This window comes from Mus musculus, chromosome 4 (assembly GCF_000001635.26).
Source record: "Mus musculus strain C57BL/6J chromosome 4, GRCm38.p6 C57BL/6J".
Taxonomy (NCBI): Eukaryota; Metazoa; Chordata; class Mammalia; order Rodentia; family Muridae; genus Mus; species Mus musculus.
In genome coordinates, this window is record NC_000070.6 from 115,563,003 (window position 1) to 115,583,529 (window position 20,527).

Consider the following 20,527-nt stretch of genomic DNA (forward strand, 5'->3'; position numbering starts at 1 on the left):
AAGAGCCCTTGGCATCCCCAGGCATGGACTACCCATGAGACTAACCTACCTAGATGGATAAGAGCAGCAGTGCCTAGATGTTCTCCAGTCTGAATCGGCAACCACTCACCATCCATTTGGCATGGACAATTCAAAAGAAACTATTAGATACTGGATCTGCCATGGAAACCCAAGTAACTCACAAAAACAACAAATAAAGCTATGGGGCTTGAGAAAGAGCCAGTTTGTGAGGACCCCCATATCACACGGGACTTCAACAAGATATTTATTTTTATATGACACCCTTGTTTGATGTTTAATAATTTAATAAAATTTTGCAAGAAAATATTTAAAAAATAAGTGGTTGAATATTTAAGAAAATAATAACTATTCTGCTTAGCTTATGTGTGCAGTACCTAGGTGTTGAAATATCACACTGTACCCATAAGTTTAGACAGCAAATACAATGAAAAGAAAGTAAAAGGGAAACAAGTCACTGTTCTTGACTCGCACAGAGAGGAAAGTAGACACAGGTAGGCACTGGCAGCTGGAAAAAAATGTTGTCTCTGATTCCCAAGGTAAATCATTCCTGTTATTTATATTTAACCAACTGAACTTTGAGATCAAGATTGGTCACCCTCACCATTCTCCCACAGGTAGGCGGGCAATCCTTACAGGATTTAGGCAGGAGGCAGAAAGGATTATTGAGAGTGAGGACCTCAACAAAGGTGAACTATGAGTGTCTCTGCTCTAAGCCTGACCCGATTTGCAGGCAGCCTCTCTGGCTTCCTCCAAGTGGCCTCTGTGTTCTGTCTGCTCCTGCTGCTGGTGAAAGCTGTCCAGGTCTACCTGCACAGGAAATGGCTACTCAAGGCTCTCCAGCAGTTCCCATCACCGCCCTTTCACTGGTTCTTTGGGCATGAGGTATGAAGGAAAGGGAAGGATGGGTGGGAGAGAAGGGAAGATGGGTGTCTCAGAGACCAGCCATCAAATTCACAGGGAAAATCCTGATATATAAAGAGTCCAAGAGCTTCATAAGATGTCCAGCTCAGGCTGAGGCATGTCATCCTAACAAAAGGGTTACTATCTGGCCATTGCTCAATTCTATACTAATAGTCTTGCACTTTGAAAGTTTTGGTTGGTCCTACCTAGTCTCCTCCTCTTCTGGCTGAGCACCTTTAATATTTCTACTGTTCTCAAACAACTTTTAAGTAGTTCCTTGACAAGTTACTTATGGCTATTCTCTCCCAAGCTCTGGGCTTGCCTGGGAAAGCAGGCATCAGAGAGATAGAAACCTTGCCTCCAGGAGTGCTTGGTGTAACAATGGTGAACATCTTAGAAATTATCAGGCACAGGAAGGGTTTACACTGCTGGGATGAGTGAGTGGCTGACCCAGACTAGAAATTTTAGGATGGGTGAATTACAAATTGAAATTCCAAAGTAATGGCACATTAAAGGGAAAGGGTGGGTAGGACTCTCATATGAAAACACTAATATTAGTATTTACACGGGGCCATTTGGCTCTTCTTTCTCTTTCCACACACTGCAATATAAACTATTTTGATTAAAGCACAACATCACTTTCATCTCCCACAGGGTTCAGCTCAAGAGCTTGGAACAGGTGCATTAAATTACCCAGAAAGGCAGCTGGGAAGGGACTGAACTGACCCATGCACTATCACCCCAGGAAATAAAGTACAGAGCCAAATAGGAGGATACATGGAAATGTCCACAACAAAGGATTGTGCAATAGAAAGACATAGGTATGCCGTGTTCTGTGCAGATCTGAGGATCTGAAACTGTGATTCATCTGAGGAACACAGCTCCATCCAATAGGACTCTCAAATCCAGCTCAGGACCCGTACCCATATAGCAAAGCTATGAGTGATAGCACACATACTTCATCGAACTGCCCCACCTTCCTGGCAAATTCAGAAAAAAACAGAGCTATGTTCCTGTTCTTGCTCTACTCTTGTCTCCAGTCCAAAAACTAAACAAGAGTCCACTACCTTATCTTTCCTTCAACAGCAGTTCAAAGGTGACCAAGAACTACAGGAAATTGTGTCATGCATAGAGAACTTCCCAAGTGCCTTTCCTCGATGGTTCTGGGGGAGCAAGGCCTACTTAACTGTCTATGACCCTGACTACATGAAAGTGATTCTGGGGCGATCAGGTGAGCATAACTTGCTGTTGTGAAGAGATAAGCACCTTCTTCTTTGGTACTTACCCTGTCAAATTCTGGAAGAGTGTGACCCTACACACTCTACCACTCTCTCAGGCTACAACCTAGGATGTGGCCAACAACACTCAGTACTGAAAACCAAATCCCTTAGCCTAATATCTTTATCTTTTTTTGTTATTTAATCAAATTAAGATGGTAAATCTTGTTAATTGTTCCAGGTTTGAAATCTCTAATTGTTTCCTGCCAGGACTCATAGGATAACTAAGCAAGCAACACACACACACACACACACACACACACACACACACACACACACAAATCCTACCTTCCTAAGCCTGACTGTTAGGACAGAGCTTGAGGGGGATATGAGAAAATGGACAGTGACATTAGACAGTTTACCAACGGACAGCTTCTATGGGTATCATAGAAAATCATGGCTTCAACCATAGTTACCTTGGGGCTGCCTTATTTATCCCTTTTCTTGTTAAGTCATTGTTTCCCTTTCAGATCCAAAGGCTAATGGTGCGTACAGATTGCTAGCTCCTTGGATTGGTATGTATGTCTAAACCAGAAATGTGGTCTACATATAATTAGCTTTTCCGTGTTGTGTCTTTGGTTCACAGAGAATGAAATATGACAGACTACCACTGTCTTTTTTTTTTTTTTTTTTTGTTTTTGTTTTTCGAGACAGGGTTTTTCTGTGTAGCCCTGGCTGTCCTGGAACTCACTCTGTAGACCAGGCTGGCTTCGAACTCAGAAATCCGCCTGCCTCTGCCTCCCAAGTGCTGGGATTAAAGGCGTGTGCCACCACGCCCGGCACTACCACTGTCATGGTCTACCCCCAATGCTCTACTCTGACCCTTCACTTCAGCAAACAGTCCTATATGAACATCAATTTGATCAACCTTCCTCTTTGGCAATTTTTATCTCACAGCTGTCATAATCACAGCATGTGACACTAGCTGGGAAATTGACGATCAGGACTGTACCATTCTTCAGAGTTGTCTCTAACAGTTCCACTATGTCGCTCCTTGCCCCCAATTTATCTAATGGTCTCTCTATTTGTTTTTTTGTTTCCTTGTTTGTTTTTGGTTTTGTTTTTATGGTTTTTTTAGGTATTTTTGGTTTTTCAAGACAGGGTTTGTCTGTAGAGCCCTGGCTGTCCTAGATCTCACTCTGTAGACCAGGCTGGCCTCAAACTCAGAAATCCACCTGCCTCTGCCTCCCAAGTGCTGGGATTAAAGACATGTGCCACCACTGCTAGGCTGGTCTCTCTTATTTGATCCCACGTAAACACACACCTCTCTCTGTACCAGGGTATGGTTTGCTCCTGTTAAACGGACAGTCATGGTTCCAGCACCGGAAGATGCTAACCCCAGCCTTCCACTATGACATTCTGAAAACCTATGTGAAAAACATGGCTGACTCCATTCGATTGATGCTAGTGAGTTCATTTTATCTTATTCTCCTACTCCCCACAGCTCTGCTGTCCATTCTCCATCAGCTGCTTCTTCTGCTACTACTACTGCCACAGGTGCCAGAGCTGCTACTGCTGCTTCTCCTCTTCCTCTTCCTCTTCATCTTCCTCTTCCACTTCCTCCTCCTCATTTTCCTCCTCAAACTCCTCCTCCTTTCTTCTCTTCTTATTGATTATATTCTCTTCTCTCTTTCTCTCTCAATCTCTCTCTTCATATACTCAGTGTATACATCAACAAGTATCACATATATATTCTAATATGTTCTTCAAATATAGTTGGAACAGAAAATTCCCAGGTAGTAGGATATGGTCACACTTTCTCATTGCCCAAGGCAAAGAGCATCAGGGTACTCTTCTGCCTCTTCAAATCTTGAACATCAGAGAGACTTCTCAGGATAATACTTAGTTGTGGTTTCCCTTGGGTCTCAGTGCTTCTGCACAGACTTGAGTGACTCATCAGGGAGATGGACTACAGATCCACATTGTCATAGCAAAACCTACCATACCACCACCTTTCAATAGGACTCTGGATTATGCCTGTTTTAGCTAATTGAAGCTAGCTTACAATTCAGAAGTTTAGTCCATTACTATCATAGTAGAAAGCACACTAGAACATAGGTATACATTGATATGCTGTAGAGGTAGCTGAGTATTCTACCTCCTGATCCAAAAGCAGCAGAAAGAGAGTGAGACATTAGGCGTGCCTTGAGCATTAGAGTTCTCAAAGCCTACCTGCAATGACTACTTCATCCAACAAAGCCACACATACTTTAACAAGGCCACACCTCTGAATGGAACTTTAGGGAACATTTTCATTTAATTCATCAACCACATTACACTCCCTAATGCCCCCCCCCCATAGGCTGATAGTCATATCCTAATGCAGAAATACATTCAGTCCAACTCCAAAATTCCCCATAGTCTATCATAGCACTGTTCCAAAGAACAAAGTCTAAGAGGCTCATGTAGTCTAACTTTAATCTGCTGTAAAATCAAAATGAAAAGGCATATCACATACTCCTCTCATGTACAAGATATATTTTACAATTCCAAACAATTGAAAAGGGAGCATGGTAAAGAAGTACTGAACCAAAGCAAGACTGAAAACAAGTTGGCAAACTCCAAAATCTGCATTTCAATATCTTATGTCAGAGTGCTCTTGAAATCTCCAACTTGTTTCAGTGTTGTTGGCTTGTTCCCCTCCCTGTTAGCAGCCCTGCTCTGCAGATAGCCCACAGCTCTAACATCTCCAACATCTTGGGGTTCTAAGTCAATCAACGCTTCACCTTCACAGATTCACACAATAGCCTCTTTAATTCTCTCTATAAGGACACACACGACATATGCCGGGCCTCAGCAGCTTTCGTTAGTTATGGAGGGAAATTCCATAATCCCTTGCTTCTTTCCTTGACTCTAAAGAAAGAACAATGTGGCCATACTGCTAAGTTCTGATGCTTGCTAGGCCTGGACATGGACCCCTCATTAAATTACATTTTCACCAGCTGAATTTGATGGTTTCCTTTATTGCCTAAGCTTGACTGTCCTAAAACTCAATCTCTATACCAGGCTGGTCTCAAACTTAGAGATTCATCAACCCCTGCATTCTGAATGTTTGGATCAAAGGTATGCACCTCCAGACCTGGCCCTAGGCTTTTCTTTAATTCTTTTTCACCTTTCTTTAATTTCTTTTTACAAAATGGAAGTTTACCTGGGTGGAGTTCTGGTGTGAGGTCGGCACTTCTTTTTCCACATAGCATCAAGCTTTCTTTAATCTGTTTATCCCCTTCAACATAGGCTTTAGCTACATTTTGAATTTCTGGTGGCTCCTTTCTCCTCAAACTATACATTTTGTTTTTTTTTTTTTCTTGCTCAGTTTGCTCCTATTCATTATAGATCTGCATAAGAGTGAATACTAATAACCATATGACAGAATTCATATTAAGCTATTTTAAGATATCCTTTACCAATGCAATTAATCCAAAACTCTTCACTTTAGCCTTAGGCAGACTTTTTGACAAGGGAAAAAAGCAGCCACATTCTTTGCCAAAATATCACAATAACAGTCCCAAGGCCATATACTAAAATTCTTCTCCTCTGAAACATCTTGAGCCAGGACCCCACAATTCAAATCATTCTTGCACCACTGTCCTTCTACTAGAATATGGCCCTTTAAACCCCACTTAAAGCATTCAACTGCTTTCAAATTTCCAAAGAAAATATTACTCTAAACAAAGCATGGTCAGGTCTATCATAGCAATACCCTACTCCTGGTACCAACTTCTGTCTTAATTTGGGTCACATTGCTGTGAAGAGAAACCAGAAAACATTTAATTGGGGTCAGCTTACAGTTTAGGGTTTTAGTCCATTGTCACCATGGGAAGCATGGTGTCACACAGGCATACACGATGCTAGAGAGGTAGCTGAGAGTTTTACATCAGATCCAAAAGCAGCAAGAAGAGAGTGAAACACTAAGCATAACACTAGCATCTGATAACACAAAGCCTGCCCCCAGTGACCACCTCCTCCAACAAGGCCACAGCTACCACAACATGTCCACACCTACTAATAGTGCCACTCTGGGGGACATATGGCGGCTATTTTCATTCAAACCACTACAATGAGTCAATTATTCTCAGCAAGCTTTTGATGAATACATAGTAACTGGGGTCACTGTAGAACCCCATTAGAAATGCTATCCTGGCTACTTGGGGTTTTTATACTCTATACATAAAAGTCCTGCTGTTATCAGGCTGAGCTCAGCTTCCCATACACTAATGTATCAACTTTTTTATCCCCTAAAAACAATGTTGTTTATCAGATAAGACATCTTAACTAATTGTAAACTTGTGAAACTTGCTTCCTTTCTTATGAGTTTCTATATATAATTCTGAAATAATTTACAATAATGTAACTGTCCATTCACAAAGATTTGTTTTGCAATCTGTAAAACATTTGTTATCTAAATTGAAAGACTTAGAACACAGTATCTTAAAATATAGGGAAAGAATTCAGTCAACTGAACACATGTCTTCTGAGGAAATTAAGTCAATCTTTCTCTCCCACTGCAGGACAAATGGGAACGGCTGGCTGGTCAGGACTCCTCTATAGAGATCTTTCAACACATCTCTTTAATGACCCTAGACACTGTCATGAAGTGTGCCTTCAGCCACAAGGGCAGTGTTCAGGTAGATGGGTGAGTGACAAGCCTTGAACTTCACGGCCTTTGTCTTACCAACTGATATGGACTTCACTGTGATGCATGTGGGACATCTAGGATACTCAATAAAAAGTATTACCCCAGCCTCCATTCAATCTCTGATCCAATCCAATGTAAACTCAACAATAGACCACTGATCCCTAGCTGGGGTAGATGCCTAGTCACTCATGCCACCTTTTACTGACTTGAAATTTACAAGGGTTATAAGACAGAGTTAGTGTGTTTCTCAACGTTATCTATTCCTACCATATAGAAATCTCCCAGAGTCCATTCTATCTGCGGGTCAAATCTCTCTACAGTCTAATCTGTTCTTTATCTTCTTCTTCAGAAATTACAAGACCTACCTCCAGGCCATTGGGGACTTGAATAACCTAGTTCACTCTCGTGTGAGGAATATGTTTCATCAGAATGATACTATCTACAAACTTTCTTCCAATGGCCGCTTGTCCAACCAAGCTTGTCAACTTGCCCATGATCACACAGGTTCTGCTTGCACATTCTGTACCCCTCATTTCCTAGGATCAGCTCAAAAGGATTATTGATGATTTCTGAGGCACATCCAGACCCTTCAATGCACATCCCTTTAGGACCTGGATCACATACATGCTTGATACTTTAAAACTGACATTGTTGTGAGTTTGAACATCAGAATGCTAGGTACTATGTGACTATCATCATATTGATAATGTGTAGTGAGACTTGACCAAGCAAGTCAAGCAGAGCTTCCATTGCCCATGGTGCTAAAAGAGGTCTGATCTACATCAGATGTCACCAGTCCTCTAATGTTGCCCACTCCTTACTCGCTGACCTATATAGAGCACATATCTTCAGGCAAGGAGACACATGAAGCTACATGGGGCTACAATAGCTCTTAGGTCTATGTGATAATTGATGTTCTGGAATAGATGGAGTGATCAAGATGAGAAAGGATCAGCTGCAGGATGAGGGAGAGCTGGAAAATATCAAGAAGAAGAGACGTTTGGATTTTCTGGATATCCTCTTATTTGCCAGAGTGAGTATGTTCAGCAAAGTCCTGAGAGTCTTCCTGGGAACACACAAGGAACAAGCATAGCTCTGACAGTGCCTGTTGCTTCCCTGAGATGGAGAATGAGGACAGCATGTCTGACAAGGACCTTCGTGCTGAGGTGGACACATTCATGATCGAGGGCCATGACACCACAGCCAGTGGAGTCTCCTGGATCTTCTATGCTCTGGCCACACACCCTGAGCACCAACAGAGATGCAGAGAGGAAGTTCAGAGTCTACTGGGGGATGGATCCTCTATCACCTGGTAAGAGTTCAAGAAGTAGAAATGCCCTTATTCTTTGGGTTGGGAGGAGCCCCTGGTCTTCAGTCCACCTGACCTTAAGGATGGACTTTATTTCAGGGATCACCTAGACCAGATTCCCTATACCACAATGTGCATCAAGGAGGCCCTAAGGCTCTACCCACCTGTCCCAAGCATTGGCAGAGAACTCAGTACATCTGTCACCTTTCCTGATGGATGTTCTTTACCTAAAGGTATGAATTTCCCAGGCCCTTCCTTGCAGAGATAATGGATGGTCAATAGTCTATGTCCTTCACCAGTTCTGAATCACTGAGTTCCAGTTTCCTTTTCAGTGAATAAATGCTTCCTACTTATAAAGTACAATAATAAGCTTCAATGACCTCCTCTACACTTAAATGATCTCCAGTTCTGCTGCTTTGAATGAATAACATTGCAAGCATCTCTTCTTTTATCAGCAAACATTAGTTCTTGATTTGAATCTATGGTCTCACCATGGTGCATCCATTCTAATTTGAGAACAGTGACATTATTCAATTTTTATACTCAGACTCAATTCCAGATGCCAACACCATATAGTTCAAGGCTACACTTGTTCTTCAGATGTCCTCACTGTCACATGTGGGTTTTCATGTTGGACTTGGAAACATAGGCATATGTTTGTACATACAAGTGGGAACCAGAGGATCAACGTTAGTTTTCATTCCACAGATAATGTCCAGGAGTCTAGCACTGGTCTGGAAGTCACTTATTAGGCTAGGCTGGCCAGTGAGTGGAAGGAACCTGCCTGTCCCCACCTCACCAGCATTGAGATAGCAAGCATGTGCCACCACACACAGCTTTTTTTTTTTATTGGATATTTTCTTTATTCACATTTCAAATGTTATCCCATTTTTTAGTTTACCCTCCGAAAATCCCCTAGCCCTTTCTTCTCCGCCTGCTCCCCAACCCACGCACACCCATTCCTGGTTCTGGCATTCCCCTGTACTGGGGCATAGAGCCTTCACAGGACCTAGGGCCTCTCCTCCCATTGATGACTGACTAGGCCATCCTCTGCTACATATATAGCTAGAGATACAAGTTGCACCATGTATTTTCTTTGATTGGTGTTATAGTTCCAAGGAGCTCTGGGGGGTACTGGTTAGTTCATATTGATGTTCCTCCTGTGAGGCTTCAGTCCCTTTCAGCTCCCTGGGTAATTCTCTGGCTCCTTTATTGGGTACTTTGTTCTCCGTCCAATGAATGACTGTGAGAATCCACTTCTGTATTTGCCTGGCACTGGCAGAGCCTCGCAGGAGACAGCTATATCAGGCTCCTCTCAGGAGGCTCTTGTTGGCATCTGCCTAATGACTGGGTTTGGTGGTTGTTTATGGGATGGATCTCCAACTGGGACAGTCTCTGGATGGTAGTTCCTTCAGGATCTGCTCTGAACTTTTTCTCTCTAACTCCTTCCATGGGTATTTTGTTCCCCATTCTAAGAAAGAATGAAGTGTATCCACACTTTGGTATCCCTTCTTCCTGAGTTTCATGCACACACAGCTTTTTTTATAAGGGTTCTGCAGATCGAGCTTAGGTCTTTCTCTCAATCACCAATAGTCACTTATTTTTATCATCCTCAACATTTGATATAATATGTAGACTTTTTGTTTTATAAAGAACTACTATTTATATATAGATGAGCAAATACAATGTGACTCTAGACTCTTGCCGAGTTCAAATTATTGGTCACTCTCTATAACCTGGTGGTTTGATGTCATCAAACACAGAAAATAACATGATGCCCTACTAATAGCCCTAATTCTCTACCCAAATAGTGAATACAGGTTTTTTTAAGCTTATTTCACTAATAGTTTTGCATTATACATGCATAGAACACACACACACCAAGGGGGAGAGAGTTTTTCAAATAACAAAGAGCAAATAAGACAAATTTAAACAAAATAGAATGAGTTTTTTTTCTTGCAGAATTCCTTGGAATCTTCAATTTGTCTATCTGGATGTCTGTGAAGGAAAGAATGAGTTTCCTCACTTCCTGATGACTGACTTCTTTGTCTCTAGCATATCATAGAAGTAGAACCCCCACAGCTGTTTTCTGCTGACCTTTTGCTGTGGCTTGGTATTTGTCCCCTGCCAAATTCATACAGCTATGCAATTCCCAGAGTCACGAGTTAATGGAGTTGGGAGGGTGAAAGTTTTTGTTAATTTATGTTGATCTTGATGGTGCTGTAAATTGTACAAGAGGATTCTTGTTTGCTAAGCATGTGCCCTAGGACTGACCAACTTATCCCAAGACAAGATGGATAAACTTAGATTGACTATGTTTAGAGGTAGATCCACAAGGTAGTGGATCGATTAGATTAGGGTTGGTCTCACATTGTTCTATATAGTGGCTTTAGAAAGAAAAAGAAAGAGACCATGAAGAGATATACACCTGTCCTCACCATGATAGGATGAAACCAAGGGGAGGGAACTGTTTGAAATTTCAACTCCAAATCTGTGAGCTAAATAAGCTCCTTTTCATTACAAAGTTGTGTGTGTGTGTAAAACTTTTTCTCAAAGAAACCTGTGAATATGTTATTTTTACTTTATCTCTCAAATACTATTCACTGGGATGTACAGGATAAAGAACCAGACAGGGGCTAGGAAGATGTGTTTCTTTTATGAGACAAAGCAAGTGAAAGAGTTCAATGAATCCTATGTGAGTCATATGTGATTCCTTCTCTGAGAAGCACTAGGGTTGACAGCAAAGATGAACTGATCAGCAGATACAAGACCCCTGCAATGTCAGGAAAGTAACCCTTGTCTCAGCTCATTATGTCAAAACCCTATGACTGTCACATCCTGCTTTGGTGATATGTAACCCCTCTCTGAAACTTCAGTACCTATCTTAGTTAGGGTTTTACTGCTGTGAACAGACACCATGACCAAGGCAAGTCTTATAAAAAGCAACATTTAACTGGGGCTAGCTTACAGGTTCAGAGGTTCAGTCCATTATCATCAAGGTGGGAACATGGCAGCATCCAGGCTGTCATGGCACAGGAAGAGCTGAGAGTACTACATCTTCATCCAAAGGCTGCTAGTGGAAGACTGACTTCCAGGCAACTGGGGTGAGAGTATTAATCCCACACCCACAGTGACACATCTACTCAAACCAATTCACACCTATTCCAACAAGGCCACACTTCCGAATGGTGCCACTCCCTGGTCCAAGAATATACAAACCATCACAGTACCTTACCTGAAAAAACAGAATAAACCAACTCAATGTCAGGACTTAATATACATTTTTAGTGGAAATCCTTCATCAAATTTAAGTTCTAATGTTATTTATTCCCAAAACTCAGGTTCATCTTTCTCGATTTTCTCTCTTACACTCCATTTTTTATACTCCTCACTTGTGTCTCAAGTTCTTTCCCAATTCATGCACATGTGCAGAAAGTGATGTTCTATAGCACCCAAGTATCTTGTGCAGGCATATCATCCCTTGCTGTCTCAGGAACCAAGGAGTTACCCCTGGGTGTAACCCATCTTCTCTCATATTCCTATCTGCCCCACAGGTGTCCAGGTCACACTCTCCATTTATGGTCTCCACCACAACCCGAAGGTGTGGCCAAACCCAGAGGTAGGAAACCCCCAAGGAGAGCAGAGAAGTTGGTCACAAGACCAATAAATACATCCTATTGTTCCCACCTCTGGGCAAATTGTCCCCTTTTGGGTTGCAATTGACCTCTACCTGTTCTGACTGAGGTGTTTGACCCTTCCAGGTTTGCACCAGACTCTCCCCGACACAGCCACTCATTCCTGCCCTTCTCAGGAGGAGCCAGGTGAGACATCCTGTGTATGATGATGGAATATACTCTGGAGAATAGTTGCAGCATACCTTGTTTTTGGTCTCCTGCTTATATGACATCTCCAAGTATATCCTGATAGGTGGCTATGGGAGGGGGAGGAGCTTCTTGAGGATGTATCTGTGCACTAAAGGAGGGTAGCACTTCAGCACACACTATGAAGACATCAATCCATTGGTCAAACAAACTTATGTAGTGGATGCCACGCACTTGCATGTATTCTGATATTTTCCTCACTTTAAGGGCAAGAGTTTACATTGTTTCTTTGTTTGTTTTGTAAGTGATTTTAACTTTAGATGTCCAGCTTGTCAAATTTTAGGGCTCTTAAAAAGTGTGTCTTTTCCACACCTCGACCTGACCCATCACAATTCCTAGGTAGATCTTTATTCTGGAATCGTTGTGCAAGTAGTTCATTTGCTTGCATGTCTGCCTGCCAAGGACATGCAAGCAACTGTCCAAAGAGATATGTGAAGTGTTACAGTGGGTCATTTGAGGCAAGGTTCACACCAGGATGTGCTGATCCCACATTTGCACTCTTTCCTAACAGAATTTTAGAATCAATGTTGATACTCACGTCTCTCTTGCAGTTGCCAAATGGCCCAAATTCACATATAATGTATATTCCTCAAATTTACAACTAGAGGCTATGTAGTCTAACTTCAGGAAAAAAGGCATTAAAAAGGAGATTAGTCTGCTTTTAAGTAAATCCTCTGTTTTACATTTAACATAGCATTTTTTAAGGTCTCTAGTGAGTTGAAATAGCTCCTGAACTGGACAAAGACTTTCTGATGGCTTCTAGGGAAATTGTCCCTTGGGACCTGACTCACTGTAAACTTTCAAAGGTGGTACAGAAGAAGGGTTTCATGAACTCATGAAGTGGCAAATCAGATTTCACAGAACAGGCTATAAGTTATTTTAAGTTCTTTCAAGCACAGGCTATGCACACACACTTGGTGTACTTCAGAACTGAATGCTCTGATCGCCACTCACTGCAAGCCATGTCTCTGCCACTCGAAGCCAGGAGAGTATTGGGCAACTCAGCTTAAGTTGGAACAAACCATGCTGCTGCAGGTGCTTTCTAATACAGAGTCTCAGGCTTGTCTGGAGCTCATGGTCTCTATCCCTCTACTTCCCAAGAACTAGGATTCAGTAACAGGCTCCCACACCTTGCTTTGATCTGAAGGTTTTTAATTTTTATTGTATTTCATTCTATTTTTTCACTCCTTAAATTCAAATAAATTAAATTTTGAGAACCAAGGAAAAATAATTATTTTAAAGGTAAATTAAAGTTTAAACTACTCCTATGTGTCAGGTGCTATGGTACATAAAAATATAGGAATAGTGATACTATCCATTCCTGCCTCTAGGAGTTCAAAATTGTCATCTACACAGACAAATATATCTGCAATTAAAATATATTCATCCTCCATTCTTCCACTTGCCCACTTAGCAGTTTGCAAAACATTCCATGTTCCTGCCATCATCCCATGCCCTGATTGTGTCATGCCCTTGAATATGGCACTGATGGTGCCTGAGGTGCTTAGGAGGAACAGGGACAGTCATCAAAAAATAAGAGCCAGCTGCTCATTGACCTGAGATTTGGAAATATGAAGCCTAGGGGTGCGGTGGGGGAGTAGAGGTGGGGGAGACATGCTCAAACACCACAACAGCTTGATCTTAAGTAGGAAGTGGGAGAGGCAGGAAAGAGATGAGAGCAGCAGCCAGAAGAGGATGTAAATGCAGTTAGGCATTTGTTGTTTTGCTTTGGATTGTTTAATTTTCTTTTTACTTATTCACTTTATATCCCACTCACTGACTCCCTTCCAGTCATCCCTTCCAAAATTCTTTCCCCTTCCCCCTTCCCCTTACATCTGAGCAGGTAGGGGGTCCCCCTGAGTATCCCCCCTCAACTCTGGCACTTCGAGTCTCTGTGAAACTAAGCACTTCCTCTCCCACTGAGGCCAGACAAAGCAGCCCAGCTAGAAGAACATATCTCACATACAGGCAATAGCAAAGCTCATCTAGAAGAAAGGCCTAGATGACAGAGAATTTTACTTAGAAGGGGGAATAAAATAGTCATAAGAAGCAGATGGCAGGAGGGAACTAGGAGGGAGGGTGGGGAGGGTAAAAGGGGTTCAGGAACAGGTGTGGAGAAGAACTAGCCATCAGGAGAGATGGCTAGTTGGCCATGAAAATGAATGGATATTTGAAACTGACTTGGGTAAGGAGGTAGGGGACATCTCCAGGATGAGACAGAGACCTGGGATACGGGAAGAGCCCAAGCATCAATGGGAATGACCTTATCTGTGACTCACTACACTGGGGATATGTAACCTGAAGAGGCAACTAGGCACGGAACACAACCTGACCTGGTGGAGGTATAGGGCGTGAGCACGGAAGGAGGGTCAGAGACACCAAAGAAGTCCAGGAAAGGAAACCGAAGAAGGAATTGTGAACATTTCTGAAGTAGAGTTAGAAGTCTATAGAAGATGATGGATTAAGGAGGTGGGATACCCTAAGTAGGAGGCAGATACAGCAGCCACTTGAGGATTCTCAACACAGTCTTCCTTGTAGGAACTTTTCTACTGATAATCTGATTCCACTCTGTGGAAGATATGTGCTAGATCTCCCTGAATGGAGTAAACTAAGGAATGATTAACATATTAAATTATCCATAAATTTGACCTCTAGTCCTTAAAATGCTGGCCTAACAGATTTCATAACACTAAAAGAAGTAGGGGTCCAAGTGGCCTTGAATAATGTTGAGGCTATGTCAAAAATTCAGGAGAGCCAAGACCTAGGGTGAAAGTAGGTATGACCTGTAGTCACAGCTGTTAGACTGAACCTGCGACAGCAGGCCCTGAATGTTATTCTGGGCTGTTTCAAGAGTCAACCCTTAAAAGAGGTGAGAGGCTAATGAGTTGTATTGTCCCTTTCTGACCCAGGAACTGCATTGGGAAACAATTTGCTATGAGTGAGCTGAAGGTGATTGTGGCCCTGACACTGCTCCGCTTCGAACTACTGCCAGATCCTACCAGGGTCCCCATGTCCTTAGCCCGATTTGTGCTGAAGTCCAAAAATGGGATCTACCTACATCTCAAGAAGGTCCACTGATTCTGATAAGGACAAGGACAGACTCTATAAACATACTGCCTGACATCTTGTCCTGCCACCATCTTCCTCTCTGTACATCTTTCTTCACACCTATTTGTTCCCTGCCTCCTGCTCTCTCTCTCTCTCTCTCTCTCTCTCTCTCTCTCTCTCTCTCTCTCTCTCTCACACACACACACACACACACACACACACACACACCTTGCTCCTCATTCCCCATTTGTCTTTCTGTCTCCTGCTACCTATACCTGATCATGAACCTTCTCCCTCCTCCAGCCATCTCTCCTTGCCTCTCACTTCCTACCATCTTATTTTTCCCTACATGACTTCTTCATTTTACAAATAATCAATTGTCACAACCTTGGTGGTCTGAAATAATTGAAAGTTGTTATCTTACAGTTGTGGAGCTCCATGTCTGAGATGAGTTTCACTGGCAGAAAGCTAAGTTGTTGGTGTGACCAACCTTCTTCAGAAGAGTACTCCAGAGAGTCCTCTCATCCTCTGTTCAGTATAGATCATCATTCCTTGGCACTGGAATATTCCCCTGCTTCAATGCCACCACCCTCCTCGTCCTGTCTCTTCTAATCTCCTTCCCTTTTACAAATGCTTATGACATCATCAAGATCCCTAAAAGCTCCAAGATATTTTCTTCATCTAAATATATCTTATTCAATCTAACCTACTAAGTTCCTTTTGAATTATGAGGAATTATTCAATATGTACCATGGGCTCCAAACCCAAGGCCTGAATGTCATTGTGAAGCCATTATTCAGCCTAGTATCATTTTCACATGACAATTACCTAATGTGTTCATCTAAATCTACCCTGCATAGTCTCTCTCTACCCTATTAATCCTCACACAAGTTTCTCCATCTTCCCTCCTTTCTGCAATAAAGGTCCAAGTGTCATGCACAGCTTTGTCTTCTCTTGATGAATCTGAACACAGGTTCCCATGTTGCTTGAAGCTGTTCCTGGATCAGGATCCATGATGAGTTCTCTGCCTTCCCTGATCTGCCATGTTCTGCTTCCTGGGGTGGGTTTCTTGTGGAACCACTGATGCCACCAGGACTCCTTCCTATTCTCCTAACCTACCAGCATGCTGAGCTAATTATTAGGAAGGCATGAGAAGACAGATTGGATACTCAGCACCTGACTAAAGGGAGAACCAAGGCAGGAATAAGAGCAAAATCATCAGTCAATGCAAAAAGCTTCATGTTAGCCATGTTGAGAGAACACAGAAAAGTAAGAGCCCAGAACCCTGGGTGACCAGCCAAGGTCTAACGATAGGATTCCAATTGAGTCGAATGTGTAACCAGAAAGTGGCTCTTTTGCCTAAAATCAATGAGCAAGACTAGCTCAATTCAATGTCTTGTACATTCCCCTCCATGATACACACAAAGAGACATTACACACGCATAACATATTTCACCCACACATGTGCATGACCCAGACCAATGGAGCCTCATGCTGTGTTTGAAAAATCATAAAAATGACGCAGTGGTCATCTGTAATGGCCACCAGTTCCAGTGTCCACTCTCTCTCCCCAGGAGGTCCTAATACACACACACACACACACACACACACACACAAACACACCATGCACGTATACACATGCACACACACACACACACACACACACACATTAGAGTTCTTGGATTTATCCAAACACTCATGAAGAGCTGATATTAATGATGGTGTCTTGATCAAAAGACACCAGAGTCAGGAAGCCTCAGCTCAAGTTCCTTCTAGATCAGTGGCCCTCAAGTTCCTTCCTTATTATTTAAATTCAGTCACAGCTTCCTCCTATCAGAGAGGGAATACCACCATCCTGTCTATACTACTGAGTGCCAACGTGTTGAAGATATAAATGTAACAGTTTAGACTCAGGTACCACCGGGAGACACATGCTGGTTATGACTGGACAATACCACCAATATGATAAATGTTGAAATATTACTACATTTGTTCAGAGAACTGTGGGTTAAAATGGGGTTCTGGGTCCAGCCCACCACAAGGCTAGTGTTGCTCATGGAGTCAGACATGGTGAGTTTGACTTCACACACCCCATACAACCACTGGGTGGGCGTCAGGCTGTGAGAAGCTGCAGGCCCAAACTCCAGGGGTGGAGAAGCACAGTCTGGGGTCGCCGCAGAACTTCCATGATCTGACTCATAGGTTCTTGGGACACACAGTGGCCAGGGACAACAGGTTCTAGCTCTTGGACACCGCAAACACTTCTGGATGCTGATAAAAAGCTGAGAACAGATGTGGGCCCGTGGGGCTGAATGGCCTGGAGCTAAATGAAAAAGGGTAAGGGGAAGCACTCCAGCTGGGTCATAAGGACGAGAGTCCTTGGCTTGTCCAGTAGTGGCTTGGTTGGTGGAAGCCATGTCTGAGAGCACAGGGAGGCCTCCCGAGGAAGATTACATGCGTGCTCTTTAGAAGAAGACCTGCTCTGTTGCTCCAGCACAGAGGATCCCACAGAGAAGAGGCAGGTCATGGTTTTAAAGCATTTTCTGTCATGAAGACAGGGGAGCTAAGAGGGTAGTAGAGGCAGAGAAAGGCAGAGAAAGGGATAAAATAGAGAAGCCATGGCCACGTGAAGAGAGGGGGAAGGGAATGTGGAGAGAGGGGGAGCAAGAGGGAAGAGAGAGGCAAGAGTAAGAGAATATGAGTAAGAGGGGGGAGGGGGCAAGCAGCCCCTTTTATAGCAGACCAGGCCTACTTGGCTATTGCCAGGTAACTGTGGGGGTGGAGTCGAGACAAATTACCAGGGGTTTGGGGTATTGTCCTACATGACTGATGGCGACAGAATTATGGAGAGCTGGAACCTCAAGTCAGGAGCCTGGTGTCTGGGGGCGTGGGCAACTTCCTTCCGTCCCTTGCAGACTTATCTGCTGGGTCTCTGGGGTTTAAACCTAGCTCAACCAGGAAACAGGCTGCCTTTCATGGTCCCACAGAGAACCATTTATCTGTGTGCTAGGAAAAAAGGGCAAGTTAGTTGCCTTAAGGCTTATAGCTAATAGGCACAATATAATGGGACCTTTACAACCCAGCTTCTAGTGAACAGGGATGGCTTTAGAGGAGTTAGAAAGTATCTTAGGGTAGATCTTCCAAGCTGTGGCCTTCTTCCAATCAGAAAAGAATTGGTATTAGGAAAGGTATATGGCACATTTCCCAAGATGCCCTAGAGCAGTAGTTCTCAACCTACCTAGTGCTTTGACCTTTTAATACAGTTCCTCATGTTGTGGGGACCCCTCTCCAACCATAAAGTAACTTCATTGCTACTTCATAAATGTAATTTTGCTACTGTAATGAATCATAATGTAAAATTTGTGTCTTCTGATTAGTGTTGGTGGCCCTTGTAAAAGGGTGATTCCTATCAAAAGATCGTGATTCACAGGTGGAGAACCATTGCCCTAAAAATATTACCAAATCTCAGGGATAGAATTCTTGGCTCCTATTTCTGATCCTAGCTTCTGGTGCCCTCTTTCCATATAAGGCTAATTCCAAGATTTGATCCTCCTAGTGTAGTGATCTTAGACTTTGACCCCTAGTGACATAGGTACCCATAACCATCAAGAAGCTGCTGCAGCAACTGCCAGGGCAGGACCTCTAAAAAAAACATGTAGCCCCAACCTGAACTTTACCCCAAAAGTCCTTTGCATATTCATGCATTGTATTATAGAAAAGAGTTTCTTTTTTCCTGGGAGCCCCCCTTTAATATTATTGAATCACCTTCCCAAGAGATACTGTGACTGCCCAGAGCACTATATACCTGTGAAACACCAACACCAAGAAGTACCACAGAGATACATCCCAAGAAAGACATTATGTCAGTAAAAACATATTTCATATTCTTTGAATTCGGTGGTGGGTGTTTGCTTTTTATAGTATTATTTATTTTGTACATATTTAGTTTAAGCAATTTTCCTTATGTCTATTATATCCCAAATGCACACTGAGATGGCTAAATAAATGCAGTTATAATAAATTAAGTTTCTCAAGGCAGCAAATGTTTTTGGAGTGAAGGAATGAGTTCTAGAGACCAGGCATTGAATCATTCCACACACATGTTTACAAGAGAATGTCTTCCAGGATACTCTCAATGTGCATGCTTTTATCTCACAAGCCCCCCACAGGCAGGGATCCACAATGACTCCATATTCTTGCTCTCCTAAGACCTACTTTCCAGACCCAGGGCCCAGTGGCTTCAGGTAGAGGTGGATGCCATTTTTGGAGCCCAAGATCAACTGGGGGACCTTAATGGGGATCTTTAAGGGATCCTGAGAGATTTCAAAGCACAGCAAACAGAGAGCTGTTGACCACCTTCATCTTGTTCATGGCAAACTGCTGCCCAATGCAATTCCTGCAACAAACAACACAGAGAAGCATCAAGATATTGGCTAACCAGAGTGACAGTGGTTAGTGTTCTTAGAAGCCCACAAAAAAACAAAAACAAAAAAAAAAAAAAAAAAACAAGTTTTGGACACAAAATGGCTGGCTGATTTGTTGATGTGGGCTTTAAAAACACAAATCCTAAGAGCATGGTAAAAATCCCCAGTGAGTAGCTTCACATTGGGAGCTCTGGCTTTCAGTCTCTCACAGAATGAAAACAGCTGTCCCACCTATTTCCTAGGAACAGGAAAAAAATAGCAAAAGGGCCCCCTTGTTACAGAGCACTCCAAGATGATCACACAGACACACACACACACACACACACACACACACACACACACACATGGCCTTCACTTTTCCTCCCCAGTCATGAGGGCCTGTTAATGTTGTGTCTCTACCTACCTGGGCCCTGCAGAAAAAGGCATGAAGGCAAAGGGATGCCGTCCTGTCATATTCTCAGGAGAAAAGCGCAGTGGGTCAAAGACCTAGGGAGATAGATAGGGCTTTATTAAGTACTCACCAAATCCTGGCAGAGGGTAACCCATACCCTGTCTAACCTCCAGGCCCAGAGACACTGTACCTCTGGGTCAGGCCACACAGCACTGTTCCTATGGAGGGCATAGATGTGCAGAGAGATCAGGCTGCCTGTAAGCAAAATGAGGGATCATGAGGCAGCCAGGCTACCTCCATATTAGGCCTGAGTCCCCTAATGTCCCCTTATCTTGCACACCAGCCTCTGCCTGTTCACTGCTGGTGACACTTATCTCTTGGTCACAGTCCAAGTACTTTAATAATCAGCAGAAGCAGCAGCAGCATCTCCAATATCCCAGGAAGTTATTGTGCAATTAGTAATAAGAGATAATATCCATTTGATGTTTACTATGTCAGGCTCAGATCTGAACACTTATGAAGCCATTACACAGAATTGGACATGTACGTGCATTGTGTCATAGTGTATGCCAATCATCTCCCTGAACTTGTCAAGGCCACAATAGTACCACGGTAGAATAATTTAATATACTTTTAAACA

The 20,527-nt window shown here is 42.9% G+C and overlaps 1 protein-coding gene and 1 pseudogene across 4 annotated transcripts; one reads left to right on the top strand and one right to left on the bottom strand.

Annotated features, from left to right (window-relative positions):
• The first annotated feature begins 624 nt into the window (after window positions 1-624).
• Cyp4a31 (cytochrome P450, family 4, subfamily a, polypeptide 31) lies at window positions 625-16,013 on the top strand. Of its 3 annotated transcripts, none has more exons than XM_006503279.3 (12): window positions 625-903; window positions 2,008-2,152; window positions 2,669-2,713; window positions 3,478-3,605; window positions 6,707-6,831; window positions 7,184-7,338; window positions 7,761-7,867; window positions 7,956-8,146; window positions 8,243-8,376; window positions 11,698-11,762; window positions 11,905-11,964; window positions 14,934-16,013. In XM_006503279.3, the coding sequence occupies exons 1-12, from the start codon at window positions 715-717 to the stop codon at window positions 14,964-14,966; spliced, it is 1,377 nt and encodes a 458-aa protein (XP_006503342.1). In that variant the 5' UTR covers window positions 625-714; the 3' UTR covers window positions 14,967-16,013. The 3 variants fall into 3 exon arrangements, with proteins under 3 accessions (XP_006503342.1, NP_964002.2, NP_001239468.1); NM_201640.3 differs by having other exon boundaries at window positions 647-903; window positions 11,888-11,964; NM_001252539.1 differs by lacking the exon at window positions 2,669-2,713 and having other exon boundaries at window positions 647-903.
• A 3,022-nt stretch (window positions 16,014-19,035) lies between these two features.
• On the bottom strand, window positions 19,036-20,125 carry Cyp4b1-ps2 (cytochrome P450, family 4, subfamily b, polypeptide 1, pseudogene 2; annotated as a pseudogene). The gene is made up of 3 exons (NR_033575.1): window positions 20,078-20,125; window positions 19,900-19,982; window positions 19,036-19,468 (listed from the first exon to the last, which is right to left on the bottom strand). The product of NR_033575.1 is annotated as a cytochrome P450, family 4, subfamily b, polypeptide 1, pseudogene 2 (transcript).
• Between the last annotated feature and the right edge of the window lie 402 nt (window positions 20,126-20,527).

Bases quoted from the DNA above. Each gene is read 5' to 3' on its own strand.
- Cyp4a31 (NM_201640.3), top strand. From the start codon at position 715: ATGAGTGTCTCTGCTCTAAGCCTGACCCGATTTGCAGGCAGCCTCTCT. The intron at 7,339-7,760 runs GTTCTGCTTGCA...GTTCTGGAATAG, and splicing joins ACTTGCCCATGATCACACAG to ATGGAGTGATCAAGATGAGA. The intron at 7,868-7,955 runs GTGAGTATGTTC...TGCTTCCCTGAG, and splicing joins ATATCCTCTTATTTGCCAGA to ATGGAGAATGAGGACAGCAT.